Raw genomic sequence first — 17,501 nt, 5'->3', positions numbered from 1 at the left:
AAAGTGGGCGGGAATGGGTCTCTCCCTAACCCTGACTCTGAAACCTGGACAAATCTCAGTTTCCCATACCCCAGTTAATATCTCCATTTCTAAATGGCCATCTGGCACTGCACAGCTTGATTTTGGTCAGTCTGTAAGTTTTAATATCTCCAACTCCTTGTCCTTACCAACTAAACTTAAGGCATTCCTCAGGATGCCCAGTTTTATCTAGACCAAAGCCACACTTTACCTTCTGGAGTATTTACATCCAGAAAGAAGGGCATTTTACCTCTGGGAGACATAGCAGCATCTCAAACCTAATATTGAGTTCCACCAAATGCCAATGAATTTAATTCAGTTGACTATGTTTTCTTTTTGTTCCTATTTGAAAGATCGTAAGGCAGACTTAATTTAAAGAGGACCATTGTAATAGATAAAGGGACCACTTCAGTGGGAACCTGCAGTGCAAAAGAAAGATTGAACTCAATTCTCAATCTGCTTTTTTTAAAAATGTTCACACAAGAAGTCTACAGCCTACAGGGGGAGACATTTAAATGGATATATATCCTGCAAGTCACAGTATCATTTATCTCTGCTTGGAAGATCCAGAGAAGCTGTGAGCAAGTACAGTCAAAGCTAAAACCAGTGCTAATCACTAGACTCCTTGAGGATTCAGAAATATAACACTTTGCCCCTAAGAGATCCACAGGATAAGAAGCAACCTAAATTCCATTACAGAGGAATGGATGAAGACCATATTTTTTTATGGTCTATATATATGAGGGAATACTATTTTGCTTTAAAAAGAAAGGCAAGCTTGTCATTTATAACAGCATGGGTGAAGTTGGAGAATATTATGTTAAGTGAAATAAGGCAGAGTTAGAAAATCAAATATCATCTTACTTCTTTATGAAATCTAAAAAAGGTAAAACCATAAAAGCAGAGAGTAGAATGACAGTTACCAGAGGCTGGGAAGGGAAATTAGAAAGACATGTGTCAAAGCATATAAAATACCCATTAGGAGGAATAAATTCTAGAGATCCATTATATAATATGGTGAATATATTTAATAACAATGAATTGTATATATGAAAATGGCTGAGAGTAGTGTTCTCACCATACATAAAAGGAAAGTGTGTGAGATAATGAATATTTTTGATTTAGCCATTAACCATTATACATACTCTAAAATATCATAATATGTGCCTTAAACATATATCTATATATTTATTTTATTGATAACTTGTATTTGTAGGTAGATAAGGGAATGGATCAAGAGGCTGAATGAGAGGAGAGCTAATAAAACAGTTCAAAGAATGGGTCCAGGGTTTCAAAGAGCAGGTGATGGAGAATGCAGCTTTTTCTGATCTAGGGCGGAATGGTTACCATGAAGGTTTCATAGAAAAGACAGAATCTGAACCTAAGACAGCGGAATAAATAGAAAAGCTCCAAGGGAGATGATGAGGAAGGTATCACAGGAAGAAGAGCAGAGGCAAAGGAAGGGTTCTGGGGTGCTGCAGGGCATGCCCATGTATGGAAGGGGGATTGGGTCAGAGCATGGGGAGAGCCCAGCACACAGAGGGTGTAGAAAAAGACCTTGCCAATCTTGTCACTTGCTCCTCAACACTAGTGATTCTGCCTGATATGCATCTGAGCATCCATGCTGGCCATGGAAACTCCCTCAGAAGCTGTACTCTCGTGCACTTTATAGATACACCTGAGAAAAATCAAGAGAGTTTTTCTTTCCCTATTTGAAAAAAATATATATATTAATTGGTTTTGAAAAATAGGGCAGGGCTCATTAGCACAGATCCCAGAGCAAGCTGTGCGGACATCTTGAGCAACCTAGATTCCAGAGTAGATATGTCACTTATGTGCCCTATAAATGAAGCAAAGCTTCAGGTGCATCTGAGCAATTTATCTGCATCAATCCCCAGTATTACAAGAATGGCTGTCTCAGTCCTTCGGCTGACAATTTTTCTGGGAATCCTTGTCTTAATCCTGACCTGCCACGCTGCAGGTAAGTGTTTCTGTTCACAGCCCATGAACTGTGCAGCAGTTAGAAGGATGGGCGGAAGTTGGCACTGATTCAGAATATAGATAGGGAGGGTTTTGGGCACTTGAGAACACAGGTCTGGGAGACAAGAGGCACATTTTCTAACAAATAAAGGATTTTTATTAAAGTCAGTGTCAACTAAAGCCTCTATCTTCAATGAATATATGAAATTTGGAATGATATTTTCTTGTGTGTCATATCATATAGTGACACTATTGTATTATAAGTTCCTTGAGACCTGGGGTATGTTTTCCTAATGATAATAACAAATAATTTTTGATGGTGAAGAATATACACTCTGGAATAAGACTTCTTAGCTGGGTCCACCACTAACCTGACTTTAACATGCTATTTAATATCTCTTGGCATCATACATGCCAGGAAACATTGATAGTTAATTTTCCCATAAAGTTATTATGAAAATTAAATACAGGAAAAAATTGGAATAGTATTTGTTCATAACAAGTACTCAATAAATATTAACTGTTATTGTTATCAAATATAATCTTAAAAGAGCCTCATAATATGTCTGTGAAGTAAATATGCATGGTTTTATCATTTTCCATCTTACAGGATAATAAACTGAGTTTGCAGAGGGAAAATTACTTGAGCATAGACACAAGTGTAAGTGGTATCTGATAATGACACCTGGGTGTCTAGATTCTTTTCATTATAACTAAATAGCACCTACTTCTTTCATATCTGACCCAAACAAGGCATTATGCAGCATTCTCAATAGCTAATTATTTTGTTTGCAGAAGACTGTGAGTTCCTGACTTCACTCAATTCACAAATGGCTAGAAAACACAGATAGTACAAATGATTAGCAATAGAGTCCTCTGAATGCAAGTCAGCAGCATTCACACCTCCAGGCCCCTCACTGTTCATCAGCATCACACACAGGCAGATGCTAGGACAGAATGACTCTAGAGGGGGACATAGAGACATTACAGTTCCTTCAACACCAAAAGTAATCAACATGGTGAAAGGTGATATTCATATCATAGTGAAAAAATCCAGGTTCTATTTCGTATGAACTCTGAAACTATGGGTAAACCAGTTCATTGGTTTGAGCCTTGGTTTCCTCATCTATAAAATGAGACAATTATCAATTTTACCAGATAGAATGGGCATGCTGTGTGTATGTGTGTGTGTGTGTGTGTGTGTGTGTGTGTGTGTGTGTGTGTTATTGGGGATTGAACTGAGCCCAGGGGTGTTCTGTCTCAGAGGTACATCCCCAGCCCAATAGCTCTCTTCTCCTTAAGTTGTCCACACTGGTTTAAATTCATGATCTTCTTGCCTCAACTTCCTGAGTGGCTGGATTTCCTGGCACATGCCAACATGCCCAGCCAAATGAACATGCTTTTATAATCACTTCGAAGGTAAATGGATGGCGTTGGAGAAGATAATGCTAAGTGAAGTTAGCCAATCCCAAAAAAACAAATGCTGAATGTTTTCTCTGATATAAGGGGGCTGACTCATAGTAGGGTAGGGAGGGGGAACATGGGAGTATTAGATTAATTTTAGATAGGGAGGAGGGGTGGGAGGGAGAGGGAGGGGGCAAGGGATTAGCAAGGATGGTGGAATGTGATAGACATCATCATCCAAAGTAAATGTATGAAGACATGAATTGGTGTCAACATACTTTATATGCAACCAGAGATATAAAAAACTGTGCTGTATATGTGTAATAAGAATTGTAATGCATCCCACTGTCCTTTTTTTTTAAATGTCAATAAAAATTACAAATGTAAAGAAAAAAGAAAACCATACAAAATATACAAACATCAGCAATACTATATTTGTTCAGGTCTTTATAATCACCTTGACTAAGAAATTCAACCAGGTAGTTAATGTAAATTAACTATTTTGTATGATTTGATGATTCATTTTTAGGAAATAACAATCTGTTGATATTTTGATGACATATTTTAAATTTTCACAATCTCCTCAAGTATTAGAGGAGAAAATGAGTTACAAATCATGTTGTTACATTATTAATAATAGAAATAATAATGCAGCAAACATTTATGTGAGGTTATCATGGACCCGGTACTGTGGTAAATGTTACAGATGGATGAATGGACAGATAGATAGATGAAAGATCTATAAAATATTTTCAATCCTGACAATAGCACAAGAAGGAAATTGAGAGATAATATTTGAGGCTTGTGTGCAAAGCCACATGTCTAATGTTTTATTGAAGACAGGAAAAAAAACCTCAAGCTATAGGACTCTAACCCATGTAATGAACCACATTCTAATTTCTCAATATGTGTGTGGTTCACAGACTGAGGCTAAGATTTCCATCTTTATACACTCCAATCCCAGGTTTCTTACATATTGAAAAGCTAGTATTTAGTGAAATATTAAAATAAAAAGTCAATAAAATTAAATTATTATGCAAATAGATAGAAACATAGAAAAAACTCAACTTTCACAGAAGGAATTACTACTTTGCACCTGACAATGTTTTCAGAAAAGAAATTTCATGGAGAGAGAAATTTATCATGTGAATAATATTCTCTGTGGAGATAAAACATTCAGGTTCAAACCCCAGCTCAACCACTTTCTAGATGAGTAATTTTATTTTATTTCCCTGAGCAGCTGTGTTCTGTTCTGTCAAACTGCAATGCTATCCCTGAGCAGACTGAAGATAGAGCAAGTGAAGAAAGCCCCAACCCAGAACCTATAGAATAGGCATCCACACAAGGAGGTCTGGCCCCTTTTTCTCTTGAGGAAAACAAATAAACTCTGGGCACTGTGAGCACCCTGCACTTTATGTAAGGGTCATGTAATGTCTGTATTTGTCCTTTTTTTTTTTAATCATAATTCTTGGATAAAAGCTGTGCCCATAAGGATTCTTTTGAATGAAAGAAACAACAACTGGATAAATGAGAGCATGACAATTAAGTTTATCAATTTTAGTTTGCAGAATTGAATGCCAATAAGTTTTTAATAGTAGTTTATATTTTAGGATATAATATGGATGCAAGGATGGTAACAAAAAGTTAGTTACATGTCTTTCCATCTGAAGTCATGGGGATGGATACATTATCTAGAAGGTGGGGCTTTATGATTCAAAACTTGTGGTTGGGTTTCCATAAAAAATGCAAGATACAGTTATATTTTAATTTTAGATAAGTGATAGATAATATTTAATACAAATATGTACTGAATATTGCATCAATCATTCTCATAATAAAAAATGGTTGTGGTTTATCAGAAATTTAAATTGAACTACACACCATATATATTTATGTGCCATGTCTGGTCACAGCACTTGTCAAGCTATAATAAAATTAAAATACAAAAGTCCTACTTTATTCTGTTCCTAGGCTCATTGTACATATTGTAGCTATTGTCACTCTTCCATCCCTTCTTGTCTGAAAGTAAAAACCACTAAGCAAAGCCCAAAGATCCCAAGGAACCTGCATAACACCAGCCCCACTCTCTGGGTCTTTGGCCCTCCCTCTAAAGGGAACTTAAGTAAAGGACTCAGGGCAAGTGGACTACCATTGCAGTCTCAACTTCTTTTAATCTTTGTGAGGTCTTCTGTGAATCCCCAATCTTTTTGGTTTTACAGCCCCAAGAGGAAAAATACACACCTCACAAGATTGACCATGGACAAAATCATGCAACACTTACAAAACCATTATATACAACAATACAAGTGATAGAATTTGTCACTATTATTATACTACTTTCACTCTTATAAAAGAAGATTGTACAATTCATTACAGAGTGCTTTAAAATCTAGACTTTTAATGCCAGCCAAACATGGGCTTGAATTATATTTCTGCCTCTTACTAGGTCTGACTTTTAATAGGTTTCTATACCTCTCTCTAGTTCCATTTCCTTATCTTTAAATTGGGATAATAAATTTTTCCTACCTCACAGAGTTGTTGTGATGATAATATGATAATATGAGATGGTCCATCACCCACCTCTGGTACAAGGTCGGGGTCATGGAGTGCTACCCATTGGTACTCCACCTTCATCATTGTTATTCCTACCATAGGCGTGGGGGATATATGGAAAGCCAGACATTCTGTGTTTCAACCTGGGCACTGCTCCTGCTAACTGCTTAACTCTAGGAAAGGCACTTAATTTCTGTGAGCCTCTGTTTTCTCATCTACAAAAGGGAGCCATTGTCTATCTCAGTATTCATGTGTGTCTGTTTATTTGCTTTTAGGAATAGATGAGATGGTGCTTGTGAAGACATCAACTAAGCAGGAATGAAAAGTTCAACAAAATTACTGAGAGAGGCACAAAGGGCTCTTAGGATCCCCTACATGGCAAAGAGACTTTCCTTTCTTGTTGCTCTGAATCACCTCTGATATTCTGTTCTGTTTTTCAGATGACAAAGCAGAAGAAAACTCTGAGAGCAAGCCAGAGGATTCAGGCAAGAATCCAGAGCCAGATTTCCCCAAATTTCTGAACCAATTGGGCACAGAGATCATTGAGAATGCATTCGAGTTCATCCTCCGTTCCATGATGGCCCGGGGAACGTAAGCATTGATATCAGCCTTGCTTGGTCCAGTTCTCTGTATATTGAGACCCCATTGCAGCCAGGTATGGTAGCACACACCTGTAATCCCAGCAGCTCTGGAGACTGAGGCAGGAGGATCACAAGTTTAAAATCAGCCTCAGCAATTTAGCAAGGCCCTCAGCAACTTAGAGAGAACCCATCTCAAAAAAATTTAAAAAAAAAACAATAAAATAAATTTTAAAAGCTTGCATTGAAATGAATAAAAAACAAAGTTTAAGTCACAAGCCAATAAATTGTTTTCCATCGAAAAACCTTGCTCTACTTTAAGATGTATTTGGCATCTCAATGAATTGCCCTTAACCCTTTTGGGGTAAATTCATTCCCATGAAGTGATTCCACAAGATATTTGTTTTACTTTCAAGACCAGATAGAAGGAAAGAGAGCACTGAACCAGGGGACAGAAGGCCAAGGTCTGGTCCTGACTGTTGTACCAGGTGGTGGTGGACAAGCCTCTCCCTCTCTGAGTGCCTTCCTTGGTTCATCTGTAAAGTTGAGTGACCCACTAATGCTGTGAATGGGGTGAAGGCAAGGGGTGGTGGTAGGCTCATTAGTGGTGGACGATGAGAGTTCCTATGTTTATTTGCTAACTTGAGTAGCTTAAGAGAGCCAAGAGAGGCAGCTGATAACCTCTCAGAGAGCATCTGGAGAAGCTCCCCATGTGGGGTGTTTTTGTCATGCTGGATGGCCTTAGTGAACAGTCACACCTCCCACTGTCTTCCCAATGTTCTCAGCCTGCTTCCTGGTTCCTGTGCCTAGCTCCCAATACAGCTCCCTTCCACCTACATAGCTCTGATTTTACACCATTACTTCACCTCACTCTTCATTCTCCTCAAGCTAATGCCCCCAATTTCAGCTATCCAAGACCAACTTCCAGGTGGTTTCCATCTCCTCCTCTCAGCCTCTTCTGATTCTCTCCAGCATAGACCCCTGAACAGAGTTTGACAAACTTTGATCTATTACCCACCTGCTTCAGGATCTATCAGATAATTTATTTTTTTTAAAAAAAACTGAGGTTCCTTTATTCCATCTTGCATCTACCTGAAGGCATCTCCCTTGCTTCTTTGACGAGCTTTCCACAGGATACTGAGATGGAAGCCAGGCGCCACCAGATGCTCTGGTATGCACTGTTGTGCCTTAAAGTTCCACATAGCCTTTACATTTTTATTCATATTTTATGTATATGCAAATCCTTGCATTTACCTGGAGAAAAGGTTAATGGATTTTATTATATTCTCAAAGATAACCAACAGCAAATACAAACAAAGAACCACCTTGTGGGCAATTTTGTAATCTCTGATCTGCTTAAATCAATATATTTGACTGGACAGCATTTTGCATATGATCCTGCTCCAGAAATTGCTAAAACTCACAGGTATTTTTTTCTTTTTTCTAATTAGTTATGCATGACAGTAGAATACACTTTGATACAACAAATACAGATGGAGTATAATTTCTCATTCTTCTGGTTGTATATGATGTAGAATCCCACTGGTCATATAGTTATATATGTACAGAGGATAATAATGTCTGATTCATTCTACTATCCTTCCCCCAGACACCCTCTCTTCCCTTTACTTCCTTCTACCTAATCTAAATTAAGTCTATTCTTCCCTAATACCCCCCACCCCACCATTGTGAATTATCATCCACATATCAGAGAAAATATTAGGCTTTTGTTTTTTTTCTTTTTTCTTTTGGTTTGGCTTATTTCACTTAGCTTGATATTCTTTAGCTCTATCAATTTACCAGAAAATTCCATAATTTCATTATTCTTTAAGGCTAATATTCCATTGTGTGTGGATTTTTAATATCCATTCATCTATTTTTAATATCCATTCATCCACATTTTTAATATCCATTCATCTATTGAAGGGCACTTAGGTTGGTTCCATAGTTTAGCTATTGTGAATTGAGCTGCTATAAACATTGACGTGACTGTATCACTGTAATATACTGATTTTAAGTCCTTTGGGTATACACTGAGGGAGGGATAGTTGAGTAAAATGGTGGTTCCATTCCAAGTTTTCTGTGGAATCTCGATACTGCTTTCCATAACGGTTGCACCAAATTGCATTCCCACCAGCAACATATGAGAGTACCTTCCCCCCCCACATCCTTGCCAACATTTATTGTTGTTTTTATTGTTACAAATCCTATTGTCATTGCTTTTGCAATTGTTGCCTTCCCATGGTTGTTAATGTAAACTAGAAGGAAAGTAATAAGAAAACAATGAGCATCATTCATTGCATGCAAAGTACAGATTCAACTGCAATTGAGTTAATATTATTACATTATCAAAACAGGAAGTTGAACAATGATACTTCTTTTTATTTCTTCCCTTAGATTTTTTCTGGATATAAAATGGCACATTTTTCATTGTGTTTAGCCTGAAAGTTTACTGATCCATTAAGGAGTTTCTGTCCAGTCCAGGCTCAGGAATTCCACTTCATTTTCTATACTTTCTCTTTCCCTTGATATATTCTGATCAAACGGCATTCTTTCTGTTGCTGAAACTTAAAATCATGATACGTTCTCTGCCCTCTTACTCTCTTCTATCTGAAATGCTCTTTCCTTTTCATGGTAGCTGATCCTAGAGCTCATCTAAAAGTCACCACCTCAGAAAAGTATCCTATGACCCTCCTGTTAATTCCCTCCCCTTACATTCATATTCTCTGTTAGTCTCTAACACTTTACCTCGTCATCATGCCCTTAGAACTTTAGTCTCTTCAGAAATAATTGATTTATTTTTAACTGTGTAGCTAAATGAAAGTAGAAATCAGGTAGATCTGTCTAGTTCACTATGATGTCAGACATTTAATTAATAGCTATCAATTGATTAATTAGCTAATTAAGGAAAGAGATCTTAGAGATCAGACCTAAAACCCATTTACCAACTTGATTTGGAAAATATGAAGGATCTTTGCTCAAAACACAACACTAGCTCAAAACACAAATCTAGTTGACGGCGGTGAGGACCTAAGACATACGCAGGACTCCCTGTGCAAGGAAGGCTACAAATATAATGGGGATGGTGGATGGGAAGATGCCATCAAATGATGTCAAATAATGTCGCTATACTTAATATGTGCAAAGAAGAAACAGGAGTTGTGAATGAAACACCTAAACTGTAAAAAATCTGCACTGTAAATCCCTTTTCCTAAATGAATTTTCAGTCCTTATGATAAGTGGCATTGCTCAAGGCAATGACACCTACACATGCCTAGCAAGATAAATATCTGTTACATATCACAGGCCATTTCCAGAAAAAGAAACCAATGTGATGAGGGAAGTGTTTATGGCAGACATGAGATATAATTAGGCCTTTGAAGGATTGAGTGAGATTTGATTCAAAACAGAGAACAAGAGGTAGTGTGAAGTTCCATAAAAATGGGAATTTTGCTTTGTTTACTCCAACATATCTGATGCCCGAGTAGGGTATCAGGCACATAATAAATGTGAGCTGCATGATTTTGAGACTCAGGACAGTCCAGGTGTCTCCCCTGCTTGCCTCTGCACTACCTGGGATCTATGCAGGCTGCCTCCCACGCATCATCCTTCTCAGCAATGTACCTAATCCTAACTCCCCTTATTCTTTGAAGAGCCTTAGATTTTTGTGAATATATCCCCTGGGGATTCCATGACATGATTTCTCATTCTCTCCCTATCTCAAGCCATTTCTTATCACTCTTTGTTTGACTTTTGTCACACACCCTCACCTTAAATTTAAGCTCCTCGAGGCTCCAAATGGTCCTAATTTTTCACTTTGCAGCTTGCACACTGGGAATTTCCCTGTAACTAAGGAGTTTCTAATTCACAATTCTATTATATTTAGTTTTCTTCGCTCCAGACTGAAATGACCAATTTCTTGCTATAAAACTCCACCTAGTTTTTCCACCAACACCTGTAAACATAAACCTGGCTTCTCTCTCAAAGCCAGGCTCCCTTGATTCTGCCATGGTCTCTTTCGTGAGTTCTTTTCATCAGATTTCTGTTAGTTTTACCATTTTTTGGTCACTCTTCACTCCAATCTATCCTCTACCTACCACCAGAGCTTTTTATAAAAAATGCAAATTTGGCCACATTTCTGCCATGTTTGAAACTTTCCTTGAATTTCTGCTGCTTTCAAAAAGAAGTAATACATTAGGCTGATGGTAAAATCCTTTCCCTGATGTGTCTATTTTCAGTCACATCTCTCACCCCTGCAACCACACACCCAACAGCCCAGCAACAGATGATTTGTGTTTTCAGAGCAGATGATGTTGGTGTAAACTCCAGTGTCTTTACACATGCTATTTTTCTTCTTCCAGCAATGTGTTGCCCCCAAGCCCCAACACTACTATGTTTCCATCATTTTCTAAAGTCCAATTCAAAAACAAGGTCTCAGAAGAAGTCAGAAGACCCTACAATTACAAAACTTAGTTTTTCACATTCTAAGATCCCCAAAATGCACTGAAAGGATCTTTATGGCTGCATTTTCTCACATTATTTTAAATTACTTGCATCTGAGTGTGTCGGTTTCCTCCACTAGACTGCAAGCTCTTCACAAACCACATTTTAGTCATCTTTTACCTTCTCAGAAGCTACACAGGTACCCAGTCTTTGAGAAGTAGAGGATTTCTGGCATTAGTAATGACTCTGATGATGTACATTTTAAACTTTGCTTTGCAATCTATCAGCCATGTGATTTGAAAACATAGTTTGAACTTTTTGAGCTTCACGGATTTTTTTCACATGTAAAAAGATAAAATAAGAATTCATTCAACAAATATTTATTAATTTAGTTATGTGCCAGGCATTGTTCTAGGTGCTGGAGATAGAATTCTGAATAAATACACCAAAATACCTGCCTTTATGGATATGCCTTCCTATGTGAAATGACACCTAACTAATATGTTTTGGCAAGTTCAAAGAGATGATTATGCATAAATTGCTTGTTGACTACAAATTGTTATGGAAATCTTTATTCATATTTTCTTCTCTCAGAAAAATCTTGAGGAAAAAACTGTAACTCAATCATTATAAGACAGTGTAGTGATGATTCTAGCATTAAGTCTAAGTCATAACTCAGTATTGTATTTTTCTCTATTTTTCCTTTTAGTGGATTCTTTGAAGTTGGTGAAAACCCAGGAGAACAGCCACCAAAGTGAACTCTCAGGTGATTTAATTTATAATTTACAACTAAAATAAGAGTATATTAGACAAAGATAAAAAGGGATTGACTAATTTCATTTAATGACTGGGGATACCCATGCATAACTACAAACAAAATAATTGTTTTGTTCTCTATTTGTCCCTATGGTTTATTTTTTAAAACTAATTATAAATGGATATGCATTAAGTTGGTGTTGATAACTCAAGGATTTCTTAGGGAGGAGGCAAACTTGTTGAATAAGATAAATAATCATTAATTGTTAAGAGACCTGGTTCCTGATACAATTCTGTCCCATAACAAACTCCTGAGATGATCAATTGACAAAGATAAAGGTTAATTTGGGCTCCCAGTTCTGGACATTTCAATTTGCCTTTGGTGGGCTGCATTGCTTCGGGCCTGTGGCAAAGCAGCACATCATGGTAGAAGCATGTGTTGTATAGGACCGACCACTGAGCTTATAGTCAGAAAGCAAAAGTGGAATAAACTGGGGTCCCAGAATCCCACCCTCTAGGCCCCATGTCTAAAAGACTCCAACACCTCCAAATAGCACCCATCTGAGAACCAAGCCTTTAACACATGGGCTTTTGGGGTTATTTCAGATCCAAATTGTAGCTTTTGCTTTATATGAGCCCAGCTGTGAAATGAGGAGATAGTACACACTACAAATGTAAGAATCTACATCATTATGCAGTTAGTCAATCATGAGAAGGGTGAAATTCGCTGAGGTTAATTCAAGGAGAAAGGAGTGGCCTCTCTATTCTACGAAACGTTAAACAATGTGATTTGAGAACTCAGAAAAACCTGATTTTCCCTTACTCTGTTCTCTCCTGGGTATGGACATTGAAATCGTTAAACAAAAAATGTTAGATCTAGAAAAGTAATATCAGTTGCTGGCATGCACTGAGTAATTACTATCTTTTAGACATTAAATGCTAGATACACAGTACATAATTTAACTCATAGTCCATATGAAAATAGGTATCACTATTCTTGAGTTTCACATATAAGAAAATCAAGGCTTAGGAAAATTTGTCAACATGGTCATGTTAATAAGGGAGAAGGGCAGGTTTGGACTCATGTAGCCTGATTCCAGAATTTGTGGACTCTAAGTCACAGAGCTTCTGGAGAACAGAGAAGAACAATAGGTAGTATGGGGGGAGGTAGTAGAGAATAATTATTAGACTATGTGATCTTACACAGGCTTTGGAGTTTAAACGTACATTGAAATAAAACACTACTCTTTTGGTAAGTTGAGCTGCCTTATAAGCATCTCCAATAAGTACTGTCTTTCCCAACTTCTATTTGTTATCAAGCCTAAGAATGTTCCTTTCCTTTCCCAGCTCCATTTCATAATTTGGGTGTGATTAGTGTAAGCTCAGATTGCTACTATCATATTACTCTGAAACTTAGCCTACCCTTCCCTCAAAGCTCCTAAAATGGGGCTTTGGCATTGGCATTGAGACGTGCTCAACCCACATGCTCCTGACTCTCACCCCAAGCCAGCTAAGTTTCTAACAACACTCATTTATATTTACATCCTTATCCTCTCAGGGAAGAGGCCTCATTTTGTTGCAGCTGTCCCAACACTTTGCCTTCATTAGGGCTGCTGGTGTACACCTGTAACCATTAGCACCCACACCCTAAATCCCAGAGGTTCAGATATGAGGCAATCCTGCGGTAAAGGCAATGTGGAAGAATAGAAAGAGCAGCGACATCAAGATGATCCAAGTTCAAACTCTAATGGGACCACTAAACAGTTAAATGACCATGACCAGGTCACTTCACCTCTTCAAGTCTCATTTTCCTACATTGGAATTTTGAAAATGTGAGGAATTTAACTGTCCCAGATCTTAGTGCCAGAATTTTTAACTACACAGAAAAAGCTTTGACTAGATTCCTAAAGTAACTCTAGATGCTCTAATGACCAGAGAGGAATGGTTCACTATGGAGGTGTACAAAATTGGGGCTAGAGGAAAGGAAGCTTCTAAAGTGAGATTCAATTGTTCTTGTGTGGTTTGGTCAGGAATATCTCTTTAAATGCCCATGATTTGTGCTTTTAATAGGTAGTTATAAAAGTTGCATTTGCATAACAGTTGTTTTATCTAATCAAAAAGAAGTCATCAATCTAGGATAAAAAATTCAAAACAATACCTGTTTTTTCTGTTTAGAAAATTTTACACATATTCTATGTATTTCCTAAATTAAGATAGGTAAATGCTCAGTGTTTCTCATAGCAACATGTATCTATCCTTATTTACCCATTCATTTAATGGTTGTTTAATCCATGCCTACCAAAATGAATAATATTAACCAGTTGCTGAGAAGCCATAGTGTGGGCGATCATTTACCACCACATTCCTATAGCTGCAAGGAAAATGACCTTATCTATGAAAGGGCCTCAGAAATTCCTTGCAGAAAAAACAACTGGTTAGAGGGAACACCTGGAGGAAGGGGCGAGCAAGAGAAAGACTTTAAAAGAAGGTGAATTGTGCATGATTCTGGGCATCATCTCTAGTGCTAAGTAGAGAGAGGTACAGTATCTAGAAAAATAAACATCAGACACCTGATTAATCTGGGACCCTCTTAACTTTTGTTCTACCACATTGGAATGATTTCTAACTCATTTTAAGTCCTTCCAAAGACTTAAAGACATAAAAAATGTAATGACCCTCACTAGATTATTAAGATTATCAAAAGGAGTAATAGATGGCAAAGTGCTTTATGAACTCTTAATTTCTATACACATTTAAAATACACAAGAAATATTTCCTGTGGACATTCAAGATCTCACGATTAGGCTTATCAAGTCAGAAATTCCTAGGGAAGGACCCAGGTATAAGTAAATTGAACAGAAAATTCCGATGTATTTGATGAGCCAAGATGCCCTTGGGTACAAAATTTCTTCATATCCCCTCTGTGTAGTCTTACGGAAATTCTTATTTTGTAATTCAGAGAAAGAAAAAAATTTGTTTCCCCTAAGATCTACTTTCTCTTTTCTTATTATTAGATTTACACGACTTGGTCCATTTCTTTTCCATCTCCAATCTGTCCAGAAACACACTGAAACTCATGGGTCAACTTGTCCTTATGTTTCCATTCTCTCTTCATCCTTGTTCCTGGCTCTTTCCTTACAAAGCCTGAATTGTTTTTTGTTTGTTTGTTTGTTTTTTGTTTTTTGTTGTTGTTGTTGCCTGTTTTTTTTCTTATATACATATTCTATTTTATTTCATTTTAAATCCTCTCATGTTTTAAACTGCAGATGCAAAAATAATTAATGAAGTTCTTCGTTATTTTTAAGTCTTCAATCCTCTCTCGGTGGTAATTGTTTTCCTCTCTCTCTGGTTTGTGTTTCTAAGGACACACCTATCTGGCTCCTGGACAATCTAAGGGCAGCCAAATCCTGCTTTTCCAGTTCTGCTTCATAAGTCCTCCAAGGCAGCTTCCAGCAAGTTCCCAGGATTCAGGCCCGAGTTTCAACCAAACATTAAAATCTGAACACTTTGATTTCACATTTTCGCTTCTAGAAAAATCAGAATAAATGTGTCCCCTTTGGAGTCACATACCTTAGCTCACAGGGAAGAATTTTATTTATTGAAATAATATTTCCTGGACATGTTTAAAGTTTTTAGTGATGCAAAAAATATGGAATATATGTATGTACATAATATGGGAAATGTATATTTATATTCCATACTTCATTAGCCAGTATAATCAAAGAATGGGTTGCAGTGAGAAAACTAAAACCCAAATAAATTAGCAAGTTCAAGGTCATAGAGGCAGGAAGTGACAGAAAGAGGAGTTGAAACTCACTTCAAATAATAAGCTCTTAAAGCCTGAAAATATATGAAGTTTTTAAAGTTTTACACTTCTAATTTGGAAAGTCTTCCAAAAATATTTGAGCCCACTTTCCTGTGCCAGTAAACAAAAAAATGACCTGTTTGTCATTTAATTCTGAAAGCAACTCAATTGTATTTTCAATAAATCTTTAGTTTGCCTTTCTGTTTTCACTTGGCCACAGTAGGTTTGCATGTAGCACAATGAACCTTTAATAACAATGATGGGTAAAACAAGAATAATTGCATACTAAATATTGAAAAATTTTTGTTACATTTAACAATAAATTCAAATAACCCACACATTGCATTTTTTAGGAATTTCGCCAATTTCAAATGTCATAACAATCAAATTACCTCAGATGTCTATTATATTCAGCATCTGACATATGGGCTGCTATTCCCCAACAAATGTGGTTCCAAAATCTGTTTTAAGATCTTGATTTACAAATGTGTACCTGGATAATAAATTGGACATGCTACAACTACATTCATCAATGTACAGCTTTGTGTGAGAAATGCACTCTACAAGAAAGTCTCTGCCTTTATTTCCTGCCAGTTTTGCCTTTTGATGTCACTCTTTCAGGTTGGTGAGGGAAGCACCAGGTTACAAATCAGTAACTGGATTTAGTGATCTACTAAGAAATAGCTCTCTGATACCCAGTGACCTCAGAGATTTCGAAGGCTTCCCAATTGCTTTAACATGTATGTTTCCTCTTCCTATCCTCCATTGCCTTCTTTTCCACCCTCCAATAAGATCCATGTCTACAGCTAGCAGGTACACCACCTGTTTTATACATCAAGAACCTTCCATCTGCATAGTTTTTTTAATGAAATACCAATCCTATCAAAATCTCATAATTGCAATGAGACTGAATGAGCTACTAGGCATGGTTTTCCTCATATGACAAGTGAAGAGGCTGATGCTCAGCGAGGCTAACTGGTACCATACCTAAGACAACCAGAGCTCAGAGAAGCTGAGTGAGAACTCCAACCAGGTTTATCCAACTCCCAACACAGCAATTTCCTGTGATGCTCAGAAGACACAATTCACATCATTCCTATCTGTCCTCACTTCCAAAGTCCCCACCATGGCCACCATGTACGTGGGGGAATTTTCACTGTGCTTTCTATGAAAATACTAAGCAGAAAGAGTAATTCTATTTAAATAAAACTCAAATTGTATCAACTCCTTCTTTTGTTTTCCATCTCATCTTAGCAAGAGTTGTTGTTGTTGTTTTTTTTTAAATTACCTTACAGTGCTGACAAGATCCTACTTGACTACCCATTTTCCATCCCTTCTCCTACTACCAATTCCTTTACTCCCTCCACACCAGACACATTGGGATCCTGATCATTAAAAGTCCCAAGCATGTTTTTTTCCATAGGGCTTTGAATTAACTCTTCCCTGTACTTAAAATATTCCTTTCCAGAAAACTGTTTATAGCTTTCCGCCTCACTTCTGTAAGTCTTTTCTCAAATATTACCTTCTTGGTGAAGGCTTTATCTTTCAACACAGTGTTAAAATTTGATTTATTTTGTTCCTTTTTCTGTCTACATTGCTTGAATATGAGGCACAGAAAACAAGAATTTTAACTCTTTTACTTGGCATTCCTGGCACAATAATGAATAATGAGAACAGTGCCTACCCGGGAGTAGCTTTCCAATAAATATTTTTTAATATTCTGCATTAAGTGAAGTAATGAAAATTATAGAATGCCTACATAATATTGTAGCACAGAACATGGGGTTGGGTTCTTTGTCTTATTAATTTGAAAAATAAAGTAATGGACACAAGGGTAAGCACAAAGTAACAGGATTTATTAGAGTAATAGAAACAAAACAGAGCTTCCAAAGAGAAAGGTTTATGCAAGAGTAGCTATTGCCGAGAGGTTTATATAGATAAATAAGTTTAAGGAAGTCAGCCCC

General features: G+C 37.1%; 1 protein-coding gene across 1 annotated transcript; it reads left to right on the top strand.

Moving 5' to 3' along the window:
• The first annotated feature begins 1,926 nt into the window (after positions 1 to 1,926).
• On the top strand, positions 1,927 to 15,696 carry C1H5orf46 (chromosome 1 C5orf46 homolog). The gene is made up of 4 exons (XM_005324286.3): positions 1,927 to 1,999; positions 6,396 to 6,546; positions 11,686 to 11,742; positions 15,096 to 15,696. The coding sequence occupies exons 1-3, from the start codon at positions 1,927 to 1,929 to the stop codon at positions 11,732 to 11,734; spliced, it is 273 nt and encodes a 90-aa protein (XP_005324343.3). The 3' UTR covers positions 11,735 to 11,742; positions 15,096 to 15,696.
• The last annotated feature ends 1,805 nt before the right edge of the window (positions 15,697 to 17,501 follow it).

This window comes from Ictidomys tridecemlineatus, chromosome 1, assembly GCF_052094955.1.
Source record: "Ictidomys tridecemlineatus isolate mIctTri1 chromosome 1, mIctTri1.hap1, whole genome shotgun sequence".
NCBI lineage: Eukaryota > Metazoa > Chordata > Mammalia > Rodentia > Sciuridae > Ictidomys > Ictidomys tridecemlineatus.
The sequence above is the reverse complement of the archived record's forward strand: the minus strand, read 5'-3'. Positions and strand labels throughout refer to the sequence as shown.

What these genes read in the sequence shown, in the direction of transcription:
- C1H5orf46 (XM_005324286.3), top strand. Translation starts at nt 1,927, where the DNA reads ATGGCTGTCTCAGTCCTTCGGCTGACAATTTTTCTGGGAATCCTTGTC. An exon ending in CCTGACCTGCCACGCTGCAG is followed by an intron (nt 2,000 to 6,395) that starts GTAAGTGTTTCT and finishes TCTGTTTTTCAG; the next exon opens with ATGACAAAGCAGAAGAAAAC. An exon ending in TCCATGATGGCCCGGGGAAC is followed by an intron (nt 6,547 to 11,685) that starts GTAAGCATTGAT and finishes TTTTCCTTTTAG; the next exon opens with TGGATTCTTTGAAGTTGGTG.